The sequence below is a fragment of the Cydia pomonella genome, chromosome 2 (genome assembly GCF_033807575.1).
Source record: "Cydia pomonella isolate Wapato2018A chromosome 2, ilCydPomo1, whole genome shotgun sequence".
Classification (NCBI taxonomy): Eukaryota; Metazoa; Arthropoda; class Insecta; order Lepidoptera; family Tortricidae; genus Cydia; species Cydia pomonella.
The window spans coordinates 30,741,644-30,760,288 of NC_084704.1; the positions used below are offsets into that span (position 1 = coordinate 30,741,644).

The 18,645-nt window shown below is 39.0% G+C and overlaps 1 protein-coding gene across 3 annotated transcripts; it reads right to left on the bottom strand.

The window, feature by feature from the left end:
• Positions 1–191: 191 nt before the first annotated feature.
• Positions 192–11,603, bottom strand: LOC133515330 (acyl-CoA Delta-9 desaturase-like). 3 transcript variants are annotated; one of them, XM_061847795.1, is made up of 5 exons: positions 11,474–11,603; positions 9,275–9,510; positions 8,096–8,226; positions 3,684–3,889; positions 192–2,457 (listed from the first exon to the last, which is right to left on the bottom strand). In XM_061847795.1, the coding sequence occupies exons 2-5, from the start codon at positions 9,489–9,491 to the stop codon at positions 1,953–1,955; spliced, it is 1,059 nt and encodes a 352-aa protein (XP_061703779.1). In that variant the 5' UTR covers positions 9,492–9,510; positions 11,474–11,603; the 3' UTR covers positions 192–1,952. The 3 variants fall into 3 exon arrangements, with proteins under 3 accessions (XP_061703779.1, XP_061703778.1, XP_061703777.1); XM_061847794.1 differs by having other exon boundaries at positions 11,313–11,590; XM_061847793.1 differs by lacking the exon at positions 11,474–11,603 and adding an exon at positions 9,592–9,746.
• Positions 11,604–18,645: the final 7,042 nt, after the last annotated feature.

Sequence of the window (18,645 nt, forward strand, 5' to 3'; positions counted from 1 at the left end):
GTCCTAAACCAAGGGTCGGCAAAGAAGAAAAGAGTCGACCACAGTAGAAATCATTCGTTTTAGGAAGGCCAAAGAGCCACAAAACTTGGTTAGACTGGTCTAAGTCCTTTTAAGTGTTAAAACTGCAAGTCCAAAAGCAAACCGCTTCTCATATACAATGCAATACTTATATAAATAGAATACCATCATGAACAATAACTGAAAATTCGTATACCTTATTTCAAATACATAAAGGCCAATTTTGGTTAGTATATTGTAGCAAATTGATACTACATATTTGATGACTGTAAGGAAACTTTGATACTATTTCGTCTGGTATTAAGGTTTTTAGGTTTATACTTATGGCAAACAAACTTAATAGGGGGCCGGTAAAAAAAAAATTAGTAGCAGTTTCATATCAACGATGCTTTAAATGATACTCTAATATCACAAACATCTTCACACATCAGTCCAATACATATTGTACCAATTGTTCACTCTCAACTCACAAATAATAAAGACGCAACTGCACTATTAATTCAGCTTTACTTTCTATATAAAAAAATATTTTAATATTATTTATAAATTAATAGATCTTAGTAAAAACTTACAAGTTACAGATATTTCACATATATAATCTCTATAATATATTTATATTACAGATATAAATTTAAACTGCAGATGCATCTTCAAAATTAGCGAAGTTAAAAGTACCACCGAATTAGAGCCAGCTAAGTTCGGTGAAGCTCAAATCTCTTCATGCATACAATATGCACACATTACAAAACTTATTATATACCACATATCCTTAATATTAAATAAAACTTGGTCATACAACGACGCGTAATGAACTTTGCCATAAATAAATTACTGGGATATCAACATTATCGACCCGTTTACTTGAATAACTACATTCTGTTAAAAATCTCTAGTCATTTTGTTAATTTTGCCCTGAAATTAATTGATTGATTAATCTTATTTATATGTTTTTATGTTACCATGAGTGGCTGCATACAACATATTGTACATATTCAGAATTAAATTTTGAACTTAATTAAATAATAGAGGTGCTTCCAAATTTTATTTTGAAAAAAAAAGTATCGCTTCTGGAACTCAAACGCGCAAAAATTACAAAAAAAATCAATACAAAATTTTGACGTATTAAATAAACAGAAATTGGCGATTACAAACGAATCCCAGGGTCTTTACGTCAGCCAAGCTGGCAATGGAAGAAAATAAATTACCTTAAATAAAAAACGCATTAAGACTAGGCAGCCATAATTTTTGTTTTATAAGTGACATAACTTATTTAATGCTGAAATCTCACTGAAAATTTTACTAATAGAATGGACTGGTAAAATGGAGTACAAAATACGTTTTTGACTACATAAACAGACTGCAGACGTTTCTAAATCTATTACGTTTAATTATTAATGAATAAAATCATATGCGATAGGCGATAAAATGGATTGACATGACATGTCATCAATGGTTATAGAACTGAGAAGAGGCATCTTAAGACATTCACATTCAAAATACATTTTTTTTTTCTATCAAATAGAATCTCTTTAAGTCAATCCCGCATACATCAGATGTATACTTACGAACAAAAGTACTACAATGACCGAACGTGTTAATCCCCAACTTTTATAAGCCTTTTCTCATCTACAATATAAATAAAAGTAAAATCAATATGTGGTCTATAATACTGATGTGTTATCACAAAGTCACGTATTCGAAGCGATCACACAATTCTATAGATACATATAAATAATACGCTAAATCGCAATCACTCACCAAGTAGCATCTCAGATACTTTCTACTAGTATGTTTTTATTCCTAAAGACCGATACGACATTTGCAATAAAATGACTTTTTAGTCTTATAGAATTAAAAACAGACCTTAAGCGAGTGTCTGTAAGTAAAAACTTAAGTTAAATCAGACCATAAAAGGAAGCTCTATATCTTAATATTTAATCATCTTTAGGGTTAATTCTGACAGCCGCATTGACCTCTTCCTTAGAATGATCCTTATCGCCCCACCCCCATAGATGGTGGGACCCGTCTCCCGTGCGGTTGACTCTCTTCTGGATGATCTCATCGGAGACCGTCTTCATGTCATAAGCCCAGCCGATTTTCGCGAAGAAGTTAATGAATTTCGTAGTGAAATTTAATCGGTTGCTGCTGAGTTCCGCCGTTTTGTAGTCCCAGGGGAAAGTGTGATGGTAGTTGTGGAAACCTTCTCCGAAAGCGAAGAGAGAGACGGAGATGTTTTCTGAGGGCTTGATGGATTTGTCGTAGGGTTTGTCGCCCCACTTGTGGGCGGCGGAGTTGACGAGCCATGTGACGTTGAGAATGAAGGCGTACCGGAACAATGCAGCCACGAAGAAGGCGTTGGTCCAGGTCTCGTTCCACAGGTACACCGGGATGACCGTCGGCAGGACGAAGCAGGCTAGAGGCATCAGGATTAGGTAGTACCTGGAACAACAAGAGGTTTATCGTTATGCAAATTTTTCAGTTTAATGGATTACATAAACGCGTGATAAAAGCTAAATATGATAAGACTAAAGATAAGAAGATTAAAGTTATAAAAAAGAAAGTAGCGATATTAGCGATGCAACGCCTAGAAAGTAATCATATGCACAATTATACACCTTATTGCATCGAGATTAGATCGAAATCATTTGGCACTTAATGCATTTTACTTTCAAAACAAAATAACACTTGTGCAACAACTTCTACAAACATTGGTATCTATCATGCGATAACCTTATGCTGCATTCTGAATTTTATCCTAAGGCGATAAGGTAAAAAATAGCTCAAAATGCGAATCGAAAATAGGCAAACACTGATATCTGGATCATATCAAAATCTGCCACAAAATTTTGGAATTTACTGTTACATAATAAGGCTTAAAATGGTTTTTATTTCTCGTAAACTGCTGTAAGAGCAAAAACAGTTGAAACATTGACTTATTGTCTCCATTAGAATGAGCATAACGAAACTTCATTACGTAAGTTCAAAAGAGTCATTTTAAATTATAGTCTGCAATAATATGACACGTACTTAAGACATGTCACAATGATGAATATGATAATGTTACTTTTATTGCAAATTGACTGCTTTCAGTTACAAAATAAGAGGTTTGCACAGACTATAAACGCCAATAGGCGGATCCCCACAGAGCGAGGAAACGCAAAATTGCCTCGCGCGTATGCTCACTCTGTGTGGATCCGCCTAATTTCTTATTTTACCATTTTACCAATATCATTTTGTCCCCAGTATGCAAATAGGATTTTTTTCGTTTTATTTCGCCTTTCCTTGCGATATAAGTCAATAAATTCAATATTTTCGATTTTTTTTACTTCCACAGAAAAACAAAATTCTGTTCAAATCAAATACATAAAATTCTGTGAAGTGCTCGCAAACCGATTCTCTCGGAATTAAAGTAAGGCTAGGTTCACACGGCGTTAATTTTTCCCGTATACCGTATACGGGATTTTATCGAATACCGCAGTGACAGCAAAATTTGTATGGCTTCTTTCAAAATCGTTCACACGGCGTCTATGCGGGAAAGCCGTCTAGCCGTGTGAACGATTTTGAAAGAAGCCATACAAATTCTCGGAAATTACATTGGTTCTTTGCCTTCTTCAGTGGCCCTAACCACCCGTAGACTGGGCCCTACCCCACTACTATGTACTCACTTCTTCTGGAAGCGAAGAATAGGATCAGCATAGAGGTCACTAAGGTCCAGCCCCTTGCCCTTGCGCTTGAGGTCGGGGTGCTTGCGGACGAGCAGCCAGCCGATGTGCGAGAAGAAGAAGCCGCGGGTGGCGTTGTGCGGGTCGGCGTCGGTCTCCGAGTACTTGTGGTGCATGCGGTGGTCGCGCGCCCAGTCTATCGCCGAGTCCTGCCACAACGGATATGTTTATTATACTAAACAATAGGAATAATAATTAGTACAAGTGCATTGGTGGCTTCGGTAAGGTATTAACGAACCAGAGGTTTGAATGTATGAAACAATTTAATATTTTAGGCAATTTTTGATGAAGGAAGACATTATGAGGGAACAGTACTAACCCCAATAAGACCTATTTCCCTTGGCCTAAGTTGGAAGATCAGATCCCAGTCGCTTTTGTACTAGTTCCTACGCGAACCTTGGAATTTGGTTGCCTCCCTTAGGGAGCCTGGGCCGTGGCACCTTAATAGTTGTCCTGGCTTTTTGCCACGGTTTACTAAGGGACGGCAGCCAAATTATTCCAAAATAATGAGATAAAACGATATAAGACGAGTAAATAGTACCAACATATTGAATTTGAAGTGGAAGGAGCTGCAGAACTTCGTTCATTATGGATAACTAGGTTGTCAAGCGCGGGGTCCATTCTCCGAATTAGACCAGGGGCGGATTAAGAAGGCGCGGGGCCCTTAGCACAATAGCTCGCGGGGCCCCCTGGTTTGAAAAAAAACTGATTAAGTGCAAGTCGGACTTGCACCCCGAGGATTCAGTACCATCACAACATTTTTACGATGTCTTAATTTTTGTCCACTTGTTCTCTATTAGTTTTTAACATGTTATGCAGTGTATTTTTTAGGGTTTCGTAGTCACCTAGAAACTCTTATATACGTAGTTTCACCATGTCCGTCTGTCCGAGGGTTTGCTCCGTGATCTTTAGTGCTAAATAGCTGTAATTTGGCATGGATACATAAATCATGCATTGCGACAGAACGGGTAAAATAAAAACTATTAAAAAAAATTAGGATACCTCCCATACAAAATGTTTTTTCTTTGATATTTTTTTGCTTTGACCCTGTAGTGTGGCGTAGGTCTTTCAAAACGAATAACGGTCTCCAAAAACCTTTTTTTTAATAAAGTTATTATTTTCGGAATTAATCGCTCCGAAAGAAAAAAAAATAAGGAGTAATTTCGATCTTTTAATTTTTTTACTAATCCATTTTAAAAGAGCCTAATCTTAATAAAGTTGTGTTATTTTATCACAGTTCCTTTCTTTTATATAGATTTCCTCCTTACCTTCGGTTTTCATCATCAGATTAGGTCAATTTTGCCAAATTTTGACAAATGGTCAAAAAAATAGTTTGCAGATGGTTTGCAGGTTTTGAAAACAACTTACGAGTATTGCAAGTTAAATAAAAGCATGTAGAGATACTGTTTAACAACATCAATATTATTAAGTTTAATAAAAACGTGTAAAAATAGGTGAAAAGTGAGTGGGACCTAAGAAGTGGGAACTAATGGCTAAGTGAGCCAAAAAACAAGGCCGAAGGCTGAGCCCCACGAGCTGAATATCCGGACCGACCGGACCACCCGATTTCGTAGCGTTCCCGTGCGAAACTGAAGGCCAAACTGCAGGAAAGCAGAGCCTAGAATGAAACCAATGCCAGAGTGTGAACGAGGCCGTAGGCCGAGCTCCGTATAAGGGTGGAGGCCCGGAGTGTTCTATCGCGGCGCGCCACCATGCAAAGGCTGAATTGTAGGAGAACAGAGTTTGGAATTGAACCAATGTGATCTCGGCTCGCCTGCTGCTCGGCCTTAGTTCGTGCTCGAAAGTGCGACTTGCTGGGATGCTTTGGGTATCGGACTCTATGTAGGGCTTTACATCCGGCCTATGCGAATGCAAAGCCCTGCATAGGGACCCCGCTGTTTTCTTTTTATAACATTTTGACAATTAGATCATAAGTATCACGGCTTTGCAGCAACTCGGCATATTTTGGGCGCCCGGCCAGTCGTAGAGGAGCGCATCCTTTGGCCTCCTACGGGCTCAAAGCTGATCATCATTAGGCATTAGCTGTAAGGTGCAATTTGTTATTTGAAATAATAATTAGTAAATAAATCATCCTTCCTTGCTTTTCACTAATATGTTTTTAAACACACTATCTTCTTTTGTTCGTTTCCGAGCTCTGCTGTTTCCTGCAGCTTAACCATGCACAAAAGTTTTGAGACACTCTGCACCTTCGGCTTTATGCTAAATCCTCTGGTCTAGGTCTTTGCGTAAGCCTAATAAAAAATCTTTAATATTGGTATCGTCGTAAAGAAAAATAGACAGGATAATAACAAATAATAATAATTGATCAATATTGTTACTGACTTACGAAAAAAAATACATTGTAAATAAAATGTGGTAGTACAGGATCCGCGGAGTGCGAGTCCTACTTGAACTTGGCCGGTTCCGCGTACCGAAATCGCATGGTCAGGGTCGGTGCGCGGGGCCCCCCTTAGGCGCGGGGCCCTTAGCATATGCTTTTTCTGCTGTTCGGTTAATCCGCCACTGAATTAGACTAATCTTATTAGTGTTCTCGAAAAGGCAGTTCGTGGACTAATAGAGTTATAAACAGTACTAATGTAACACCATTCGATAAATACGCCCCTGGAATAACTCACTATCACGTAGAGTCAGACCAAGATAAGTTGGCAGCTATTTTGGCAGCCCAGACAGTGTGAATTTCTATGAATTTATGACGTTTACTTAACACTTGCACAGCCTTGGCTATCAAAATCGCTCCCAACTTATCTTGGTCTGACTATTACTAAATATTTCAATGTAAGTTTAAATTATTTTCAACTAGAACTGAGCTGCATTTCTTCGTTTTATTAGATTACAAAACAAAAGAAAGTCAACCGTATTTCCTTCACTATTGGTATTAAATTCAAATGGCTTTTTTTTGTATGGTGAGCTTTAGAAGGATAAATATAGAGTACAGTGTCAGACCTTGTAGTCCAAATAAGCATGAACATATTAGCTATTGTAATAGTGAATTCCAGGCACGAAACAATTAGTATTTATATAGCTAAGGCTAACATCCTTTGGCCTTCTCTAGGGCCATTATTGACACAGGAAATACATGTCACTTAAATAAATATTGAGCAAAGTATGAAGACTTTAAACCGTTATTACTACCATCTGTGAACTAAAATGATTATTGCAAAACTTCAATAATAATAATAATAATAACCGCAGGGCAGCTTGTGGCGAGCTGTTGGGGAGTAACGACCCCACGGACCCGAGTACTCCCGAGAGTCGGTCAGGGTCTCCGTCTCCGGCGTGTCTTCGTCGGTCGGAGTGGACCCCAAGGGGACCCGCAGGACTCTCAGCTTTGGCTTGCCTTCATTGGCCGTCCAGAGAGGAGTCGTTAGAGCTAAATGCTTCAGGGGTGGAAGTGAAAACTTGCATAAGACGCGAGTTGGCACAGTGGCTGTTATCAGCCACTGGGTAGAAAGCGGCGTACACCTCTCGACACCCCTGAGCCGCTCACACCGGTGTTGCTCCTGGTCGTCTTCAGGACGGCATTTTCAGGGGCCCATCTAGTGGGCGGCGAGTCACCGCCTGCCTCGATAACTAGTGAAAACATTGTTATGGCAGGTGTCCGGACGTCTTTGCAATAACCCAGTCTCATTGTCCTCCCAAACTTCAATCCATAGACCGTTATACTGTTCACTTTACTACAATAGTCCCAATGCCTGTTGCGACCGGTTCATTGGTGTCTATTGTTGCGCCCGTGAACGGGTTCCAGCAGGCGTTCTACATGACATTAAAGCTCTCCAAGAGGCCTCTACGTGTTGGATCTATATCCCCATGCAAGCCTATCAAAAGACCGGGATTTATAGGCCCGTGAAATCCAAGGAGATACAATAATAATAATAATAATTCAGCCTATATACGTCCCACTGCTGGGCACAGGCCTCAAACTTCAATAAACATAAAAAAACTGGCTTACCATATAATAAAGCACCCACTTTCGAAATTAATGTACAGTCAGCATCAAAAGTAACGGATCAAACAAGGTGTCAAAAGTTTCTACCATTCTGTTAAAGCGTAACAAAATGTGATGGTTCTATGTGTAGAACAATTAAGACTGTAAAAGATATATTTATGGATATAAATTTTAGAGATTTATATATATTTAGAAAAGTTATCCGGAATATCAGATACTTTTGGCGCCTTGTTTCATCCGCTACTATTGATGCTGACTGTACCAACTTGTAAGAGTTGTAAGTAAGCATGTTAAATAGCTTCCACCAGACTGATCCAGTTCAAGAGAGTCAAAGTTAATATGCCCTTGTGACACAAAGTGACTATATGAGGCCCAAAATGGTTTGTACCTGGAATGCGATAGTGTTGAAGATGACAAGGATGAGTCGCAGTGGCCACTTAGCCTTGTAGGACTTGTGGGCCCAGAGCCGGTGGGCGCCCGCTGTGATGCCCAACCCTGATGCCACGTACAGGAAGTAAGCTGCGGACAAGAGTTATTTTTATGGTAAGTACAATTTAATACTGACCTGTCTGGCCTAGTAGGCCTATGAATCTGATGGTCTCAGGTTCAAATCCTGGTACAGGCATTTATTTGGGTGATGAGCAAGGATATTTGTTGAGTCATGGGTGTGTTTATGTATTTAAGTATTTATGTTATTTATAATAATGAAGCACTGGTGGCCTAGCAGTAAGACGTGCGACTTGCAATCCGGAGGTCGCGGGTTCAAACCCCGGCTCGTACAAATGAATTTTTCGGAACTTATGTACGAAATATCATTTGATATTTACCAGTCGCTTTTCGGTGAAGGAAAACATAGTGAGGAAACCGGACTAATCCCAACAAGGCCTAGTTTACCCTCTGGTTGGAAGGTCAGATGGCAGTTGCTTTCATATAAAAACTAGTGCCTACGCCAAATCTTGGGATTAGTTGTCAAGCGAACCCCAGGCTCCCATGAGCCGTGGTAAAATGCCAGGACAACGTGAGTAAGAAGGTTTTATTTATAATAACAGTTCTTCCAATTATTGTCCAAAACTAACATGAATATTAATTTATGTTTGACTTATAATTGAATGAATCAGTTTTGAGGTAGAATATTTTTATAAATTAGAGAAAAAAGCAAATAGAACATTAGTATCCTTCATTAAGTTTTGAACTTGTGGTTACTTGGATTGGATACCAAAGTTCTATTTGGTTTTTGATAGTTCAAAGGCCCATCAACAAGAATTGCGTAGGTAAATGGTGTTATTATCGAGGTCTGTTTTGTGTTATGTAAACAAATGCAGAAGAAAAAACTTTTCAGACACTAGGTACTAATGTTTTAAATTTTGATTCATTTCTTTTGAATATAGAAGTGAAAGCGACAAAATGAAGATCAGTGTTGTTCTGTTCTTACAGTATCTGACCACTGGGCATCAATTTCGCTCGTATAAGTTCTCTTTAGGTAATCGGATAAGATAATCTGCAATATGACATGATGTTACATGTCGATAGAGATATGGAAAATTTCTACACTAACAGATAAGCTTACCAAAAATATCCGTTTGCCATTTCGCTGACACCAGAAACAGGTAGCCGCCGTACAACGCCGCGATGTGAAGGTACGCGAAGAGGATGATATTTCGCCACACGTAGATCCTCGGGCTGTCGTCCGCCTGCTGGACCGGGGCATTCGCCAGGGCAAGGTCAGGGGTTGCTGCGTCACTCTCGAAGAGCACACCGTTCACGTCCGTCACGTTCGGGGCCATTTTCTCACCTTTTCGTGTCCTAAACAAGATTAAAAATCCGTAAAATTAACCGGCTGTTAAAATAACCTATAAACAGTAACTAAGCAATGATATTATGTACCTCTCGGGACATTTTTCGATTTCGCTAACAAAATCCATTATCAATTTTCACATACGTATTATGACGACAACACAACAAAAACAGTGCAATGAATGATGAAAAGTGACGCGCGCATGATCGGTGCGATACGGCGCAGGCCAGCCAGAGGGATGGGTGGGTGGTCCGCGGAATCGCGCGATCAGATGACCTTGAATTTTGGATAGACAGTGAGTTCAAATCTTTCCTATTTAATTCAACAGAATTAATAGCTACCTATTGAATTATTTATTTATTAGCAAAATATTAAACGCGCCGATATAGGTAGGTACATCGTTTTTTAAAGTTTTGTAACTGAAAATTATTGTTAAAAATACTGCAATTAAGTACCAAAATTATCTACAAATTGCAAAGTACAATCACGGTCAAAAACATTTATTTGTTCGAGTACGCATTTTTTTATTAAACAATAATTATTTGTTTTACATGTGGACAAAGTTGCTGTTTAACCCCTCGTGCTAATACGCGATTGATACACGAGCAAGCGAAAGATCCACCACGAGTGTATCGAGTGCAGATCGAGTGATTCGAAAAGTGCAATCTTGAGGGTAGCGAGTTGGTAGCGAGGGTTAAACAAATTCTGTTATCGAGTGAAACACTACATTTTTCTATGTACCAATGCAAGGAAATTATTGCTCTAAAACATTACAAATCAAAGCCTCACTTAAAAGTCAACTCAAAATTTGTATCAAAGAACTTTTCCCCTCTTGTGGATAAAATGTGGATTATTAGCATACAATATGTTAAAGCCACGAATATACCTATATATAGTTTATTTCGCAAATTGTTCCTTATATTGTTTCTTATTAGATTAATAATTTAAATGACTTCGTAAAAAATAATATTAAAATAGAAACACCCTAGGTACAAACTCTACTGTACTTATAGAGATATTAGTTACTTAATATTTTCATGGTCATGGATATTGAATTAAATAAATAAGGGCAATTACAGTATATGTGCATGAAGAGGGTAGGGTAAAGTAAATATGTCAGAAATTTGAAACCGTTAGATACACGTGACTATGGCGATTATTGCACTACGTGGAAATTCGACTCGTGAAATGTCCTCTCTGACCTCTTTTACATAATGCATTATCGCAGCTTCGGTATAGCGGAAGAAAGTGGGCTATACCTCGTTTTTTAACATTAGAAAAAGGGTAAACAATCTTGACGTGACTTTTTCATGTTTTTTTTAAATTGATAAACACTTGAAAATAAGTCACAGCGAATATGTTACATATATAGCATATACTTATATACATTTACATTATTTTAGTTTCATTGATAATAGTTAAAAAAAATATTAAAGCGTTTATTCAGTAAAAAGACACAAGATTATTTACCCTGTTCCTAATGCTCAGAAAACAAGGTATAGCAGATTTTGCTTAGGTAAATACCGCTGAAAATCAATAATGCTTTCCAAAAAGTTTAATATATAAAGGAAAAGTTACGTTTTAAAGTATATGTTTAAAAATAGCCACTAACTTTCACTATGTCCCAGACAGCGTTAGAAAAAGTTGACTGCAGTATAGTTAACAGTGAGTTAAATATTATTTACTTGGAAGCGTTGCCAAACTTTCTCATAATAGTACTGATTGAAGATCGCCTTCTTCTATATTTTGTAAGAAAAGCAAAAAGAATAGGATCAATCATTAAAACTGATAGATATCTCTAGGTACTCACCTATGTTATATTTTTTAATAAAATCAAACTGTTCACTTAATTCACTTCTTTAATTTTCAAGCGTACGTAAGTGTACGTTAAGCAACACTTTAAACTGAAGTGCGATGTCTGTAAGCTTAAATATTTATATACAAATATCGATAACGATCATTAATTATTACTTCTGTTATCAATCAGGAATACCGGCGACTTCACGTGTTTCGTTTGAACTGTGGACCGACTTACAGTCCGCGGGATTCAACGAACGTCTAGCCTCAGCGAAGCGCGGGACGCGTCAGCGCGCGCCGCGAGGATTGGAGGACGGGCGCGGTGGCGCGATGTATGGTGCGACACGTCAACTCTCCCGGTCCACGGCGGCACATCCACCAGACACGTGCTAGTCACGTTTAGCGCTAAACATAACATAGTTAACATAATACTATATGCAGCTGCGTAGCATGGGAAGATCATATGGAACGATCATTGAGATAAATTGATAATTCGTTTAAACGTCATCTCTAGGCTTACCTAGGCTGATATTATCAAATATTGTAAAAGATGTGCTGATATTTGGTGAAACGGAAAAAATACTCTTGCCTGACATCCGGCGATAGCGAGTGTGGATGTAATTGGCCGATAACACCAAAATTCAAATCTGGAATACAAAGAGCAGCACTTCATAATATTTCTGAGCTCTTTTTGAGCAATTTCAAATATGCTTATGCTTTTTTAATGCTTAGCATATTTGATTGCAGAATAATATCAGATATTGCAGTAAGGAATGCAATGATATTGCTTATAGGTATGTATTTAAAGAAGATTCAAGTTAAAAGTATAATAAAATAGGAATATTTATTTATTAGAATTATTTATCAAAAAACTATTTTGTCCTAATTCCTAAACATAAAATCTTGTCGACCTGCAGATTAAATCGCTTTATAACACATAGGTACTTAGTTCACGACCGAGCTCCATTCTTTTGAAGGATCCTTTGGACTGTCTACAAGGCGTTTAATACGACCTACCAATTTTTTTATTTAGTCCTAAAAACGGAACCGCTACCGGGAAAATCGAAGTTTGTCAATTGCGGGAATTTTTCTCCGTCACTCTAATAACGTCTTAGTGAGAGTAAAAGAGAAAGATTCGCAATTTGCGAATTTCGTTTTTCGCGATAGGCCCCCAGGGACCTCGCAAAGATTTTCCACCTGCGTGTTGGCTTTGACATCATTGTTTCCTGTACGGGTAAGACGAAAAATAAGTGTGTAACTTAAAATAAAATAAAAATCATGCGAGTTTATATTTTTGCCCATGACTGTACTTGTCCTAGCTTGTTGTTATGTGGCATTATCTAGGAAAAAGGACCTTTTGTCGATGGCGCCTACAAAGAGCATATAATCACTACGACGCCGCACAGCGTTGTTTTTTTTATCGGAGCATCGTTTATTACGGCGGAAGCGCCATCGACAATAATTTCCCTTTTCATAGATAACGTCACATATTATACTACTCTTTGACCTAACGTCAATGGGTTTGGCCGGTAGAAATATTTTCCAGATGGCGCCAGCAAGCTATGCTCTGTCAATCCCTAGAATTGTGTCAAATTCTTGCATTTTTTTGGAAATTTATGGCCTGAAGCATCCTGGAAGCCAAATCTCATACAACAAAACTAGAGAGATAGGGGCAAGCTATGATGGCGCCATCTATGCAAAACTTTGACAGTTGCCAACCCCATTCAAAATTAACTTCCGATTTGCTCAATTCCGTTCAGCGTTGGTGCGTTGCCATGCCATATCGTGGCCATATCCGCGTAAGAATAAAGCGCGTAAGAAACCTAAATCTATTTCTTGTGTTTTTGGATTTTGAGACCCTTCTTCACCGACCGAGCGAGCGTCAAGCGCGAGCAAAGCGTAAAGCGCTCATTGAGTTTATTTGTCGATTGTTAGGAATATTTCAAATAGTGAAGAGACTGAAGAGCCGTGAAGGCATAAAGATGAATCTCGTGAATTACATATTCTTTACTCGTCTAATCCGCACAAGCAACAGTTCATCCTCAAATAGGTATACTATACTACTCGTTATTAGCTTATTAGGTATCAATACAGGTAGGTACCCTAGAATCTACCTAGGGCCTGTATTGGCCAAAGTTCTCTTCACATCCATGTAGACTTTGAACTTCGGACCCCTTATGGCCTGACGGAAGACCACGTATCCTTACAAGTGATTTCATCACATCATACGACAATTACCCAATTACTCAATAATAACATGATTCACAGAGTTCACGGACTTGCAAAACATTAGGTACTCCAAGTAACTCGCTCTCTCTAAAGAAATAAATGAGATTGGTTTATGAACTTTATTGCACACAATATAAAGTTTGTTTTAATTTAAGAGCGACTTGGAGCAACAACAAATTTATCGGCTTAATCGGCAAGTGGATTATAATAATTAATATGTAGACTTTATACCACAACCAACCACGACGGAAGAGTTGTGGTAAAACGTGGGTAAAAGGCTAAGGTTTGGTATGTTGTCAGGAATCTTAAAACGTGTTTTTTATTTCGTCGCATTGGGTGCTCTGTCCCTCACGGGCGTATTGCATACTATCTATAGAAACCATATAGAAACTATACTATATATATTTCTCCTTACTAATAGGCACGAACGTCACCTATCTACATAGGAACTTACTGGGAGTAGGTACTAAACTCAAGTGTCTATCTACTTTGGGGATTTTGGGGAACGTGTTCTATTATGGTTATATTGCCTATCTGTAGTATTGGCTACCTGCGATAGTGCATGCGGTGATTGCGGTGGGGGTAAGTTAAGCGATCGCAGCGCATGCGGTGGTGAAAATCGGAACTAACCAAGGATAGCGTCTAGGAAAGGGAAGAATAGCTTTTCGAATCTAACGAAATAACGATATTTTTTGTATGAAATTCCACTTCGGGAGTAAACGGTTTCCACTAACTAAATCTTAACAAATCACTTTGTTTATAGGTTCCGCTTTTTAAAAAAAAATTTTTTTTCTTTTTGTTTTTAAATTTTGAATCTAATGTTTGTTGTTTTGACGACCGGTTTGGCCTAGTGGGTAGTGACCCTGCCTACGAAGCTGATGGTCCCGGGTTCAAATCCTGGTAAGGGCATTTATTCGTGTGATGAGCATGGATATTTGTTCCTGAGTCATGGGTGTTTTCTATGTATTTAAGTATTTTATACATATTTATATATAAAAATTATATATATTTATTCAATCAAGAGTAATTTACAGATAACATAGTATTGGAAACTAATCCACTAAAATACAATGAAAAAAAAAAACATTAAAATTGACTATAAACTAAACAGGAGTAAAAGTAAACAAAAAGAAAGACACAAATACAAAAATTAATCAAACAACCCGTCCCGAGCCCTCCCAGACGCAAAGGTGCCCATCACGCTCGCATTATTTATATATTATATATATCGTTGTCTAAGTACCCTCAATACAAGCCAGCCTTATTGAGCTTACTGTGGGACTTAGTCAATTTGTGTAATAATGTCCTATAATATTTATTTATTTATTTATTTATTTATTTAATGTGGACGATCTCGTTTTAATTTACGATTACTCCTGAAATATTCATTTAAAATGTATGGTGTAAGGGACTATTGCAATCTGTAGAAATGCTTGATATAAGTAACGTATTTAAATTGATAATTACCTAAGACCTTTGTAAACTCTATAAAATAAAATATTTTTAATTTTTGATTTGATTTGATTAAATAAAATGCTACAGTTACATCTTTCACGATCTTACCAGAATCTCAAGGGCTAATTTAATGACTGCTTAGATTCTTGTGCCATCATGTCTTGACATCAAAATCCCGAGGTGAAACTGTCCAATAGTAAAGGTTGCGACAAACAGCCCTGAAGAAACTAGCACACGTGTGTAATACTATAATAGGTACAGTATGGCGTATTTTATTTAAGCACTTGAGGCACGGCACGCAATAAGTAAACCACCATTGTACAAAGGCCGAGTAGGAAGATATAAATCTTATCTTTTATCATCGATGAAAATCATTCGTCCTTCTCGCACTTGCTCAATTTGAAATTGCTCAAAAAGAGCTCAGAAATATTATGAAGTGCTAGCTGCTGCTCTTTGTATTCCAGATTTGAATTTTGGTGTTATCGGCCAATTAAAAGAGTATTTTTCCGTTTCACCAACATCTTCAACAATATTTGATATGTAAAAAATACTTTGTAATTGCCAAAAATGTTCAATGTTTGATGTTTTTGCATATGAACCATTTTTTTACATTTCAAATATTGTTAACGAAGTGCTGATATTCTGTGAAACGGGAAACGATTATCAGAACACGAACATGAACTGACTTCGGGCCCGATTTCTGAAAGTGTAGATGGCACTTACGTTCTGTGAGCTGTAGACCCCGCGAACTTGATGATTATCGAACCTACTCACACATGAAAATCGGTCGATTAATGCGACGTTTAGAGGAGAACAGCCGGTCTTACGAAAACATTTTTGACAAACAAGAGGGCCGACGATCGACGTGTTGCCTCTCTGTCGCACGCATAACTTCGTACGTAAGTGTGACAGGGAGGCAACACGTCGAACGTGGTTCGCGGTAGTTCCTCTGCAACGGATTTCACTTCGCGCTTGCTTTTACTGTGACGTAACCCTAATAGGGGTTAACCCTATGACTGAAAAGCATGACTCAGGTACAAATATCTGTGTTCATCACAAAAATAAATGCCCTTACCGGGATTCGAACCCCGGACTATCGGCCTCATAGGCCAGACCGGTCGTCGAAAACAAGCCGTCTTATCCATGGAAAATTGGACTCCACGGCACTGATGCATGATGCTATATTATCAACTACTATTAATTATAATTAGTACCCCGTACTCGCTATCACAAAACAACAAGCACATTTGCAACATGACGCGAAGATACCATGGCCCAGGGCTCCTCAAACTCACTTCTTTTTTCAATTGGTTACCCGTTTATTTCTAATCAATGTGCTTACCGTCTGCGAACCACATGACGTAAAAACCACACAACTTTATTTAAGAAAGTCTGGTTATACTTGTCGCAAATCGCGGGCGAATCTCTGGGTTCGCGTACCACATTTTGAGAAACCCAGCCCAGCCCGTCACAGACGAAGCGATAATGTACCAAAAGATATAGCAAGGCGTCTTACGATATATTTTACGTCCCATTTGTAAGAATCCACACACGAAACTATAATATATATTTTGGTATCTTACGATATTTTATAGCAAGGGATCTTAAGATACCTTGCGAGACATAGCTCGATATATATATCGATATATTTCGTCTCACAATGTAGATACTAGACAGAGAGCGCTAGACAGACAAAATATATATATATATGTTACTGTAAAAGCCCGAAGTACGGTAAAACCTAGAATATACCGGTAAGACCTAGGTTTTACCGATGCCGATCGGTAAAAGCCCGAAATGTGAAATAATTATTGTTCACTTCGGGCTTTTACCGACATGGATTTGGTAAATCCTAGGTCTTACCACGTTGACCGGTAAAGGTTGGATCATCCACTGGTTCTTGACATTATTAGATGAAAATCTTGTATCAGTGTAAGGGGCGTTACATGTAGCGCCATTTAGAGTGATGCTTCGTATTGTTTCGGCTATTTTACTAGTCATATAGATCTAGACTTTTCGGTTTTGCTGAAGGTGAGAGTGAACTCTACTCACTGCAAATTCGAACGCCGTGAGTAGGGATGTAGAAGTCCTGAGAGCAGAGTAATGCACAGTGTGTCACATACCCTTTGTAAGCAATATGCCCAGTTAGTGGGAATTTTCGGGCTGTAGCTAGCCGCTGTAATGGGTAACAGAAACGCATTCCGTGTGTGCTTCGTTTTCCAGATGACTAGGATGTACTGCATAATGCAGAGATTATCATATCGCGAACGATTGGCATCTTGACTAGGTACCAAGGTTTAGGTATAGTTTACAGTAAAAACAAATTAGGTATCTATTAATAGTTCTCGCCTGTTAAAGCGACTATGGCTGGGTGATCAAATGACACCTAGATGCTTTCAATTAAATCATTTTCTTTTAAGTAAAAAACCTTTTGCCAAGCGTGGGTCATGGTTTGGTTCGTAAGGGAGAGATAAAAGCCTGTCTGGTTCCGTTGTATGTTGGTACTCCCCTGTCATGCTAGTTGGTCGTACCGAGGGCCGCTCCTGGTTAGCCAGGAACGTCTTTAAGCGCCGTGGACAGCTGATGTGGATGCGAAAGGAGGCCTCTGCGTCCCTAGGAACTATTGGTACGGCCGGTCGGAACAAAGGAACCGCGCCGCTAAAGGGTTATTTGAACCGGAATCTTACAGCTCTATTCTGTGAGACTGCTGTCGACCGAAAGTGCGATTTTGTGTATTAAGCAAGCTTTCAGGTGTTACAAGGACAGGACACGCCGATCTATGCGTGCTTTCTGGACTTGTCAAAGGCGTTTGACCTGGTTGTGTACGGCAAGCTATAGTACAAGCTTACAAAAACGGGAGATTCCATTGAATATGTCGCGTTGCTTAAACATTGGTACAACAGCCAGGTCAACCGAGTGAGATGGGCGGGAGAGGAGTCTGACGAGTACAAACTACAATGTGGACCGAGACAGGGAGGGCTAACATCCCTTGTCCTTTTCAACGTCTACGTAAACGTTGATCGAGGCACTCAGCAGGGCACCTGTCGGTTGCCATACAGGTGATGTGTGTTTTAACACTTTAAGTTACGCTGACGACATGGCGTTGCTGGGGCCTTCGGCTGACGCGGTACGACAGCTCATCAATATTTGTGAGGAATACGCCGGGCAGCATAGTCTAAAATACAACACGGCCCAAAGTCAGCTTGTTATATTCAAAGCTCGTAAGTATAACCCGTCTACGGAGCCGAGGATCATGTTGTGTGGCGTACCCCTAAAAGTTGTAGATCTCTTTAAGTATCTGGGGCATATGCTTACAACTGACGCTCTTTAGAGCTTACTGTCAGACTTTCTACACGTGCAGCCTGTGGGTGAAGTTTACACAACGAGCCTATAACGCATTGCGCGTTCAATATAATAACATCTTGAGGATGCTGTTGCGGCTGCCGAAGGACTGCAGCGCGTCCGGCATGTTCGCTGAGGCGCGAGTAGATGACTTTTTTGCCATCAGGCGGAAAAGAATCGCCTCAATGCTGAGACGGGTGCGCGGCAGCAGCAACAGTCTACTCAAGGTGTTGGCCGAGCACCTCGACTGCCCCGTTATAAAGTTTTGGGTGGAGATAGCAATTGAGAGTGAAATAGAGTATGGCAACCTTCGCCCCTAC

Bases quoted from the DNA above. Each gene is read 5' to 3' on its own strand.
- LOC133515330 (XM_061847793.1), bottom strand. From the start codon at position 9,629: ATGGATTTTGTTAGCGAAATCGAAAAATGTCCCGAGAG. The intron at 3,890-8,095 runs GTACAAACCATT...CCGTTGTGGCAG, and splicing joins TCAACACTATCGCATTCCAG to GACTCGGCGATAGACTGGGC. The intron at 2,458-3,683 runs GTGAGTACATAG...TTGTTGTTCCAG, and splicing joins ATTCTTCGCTTCCAGAAGAA to GTACTACCTAATCCTGATGC.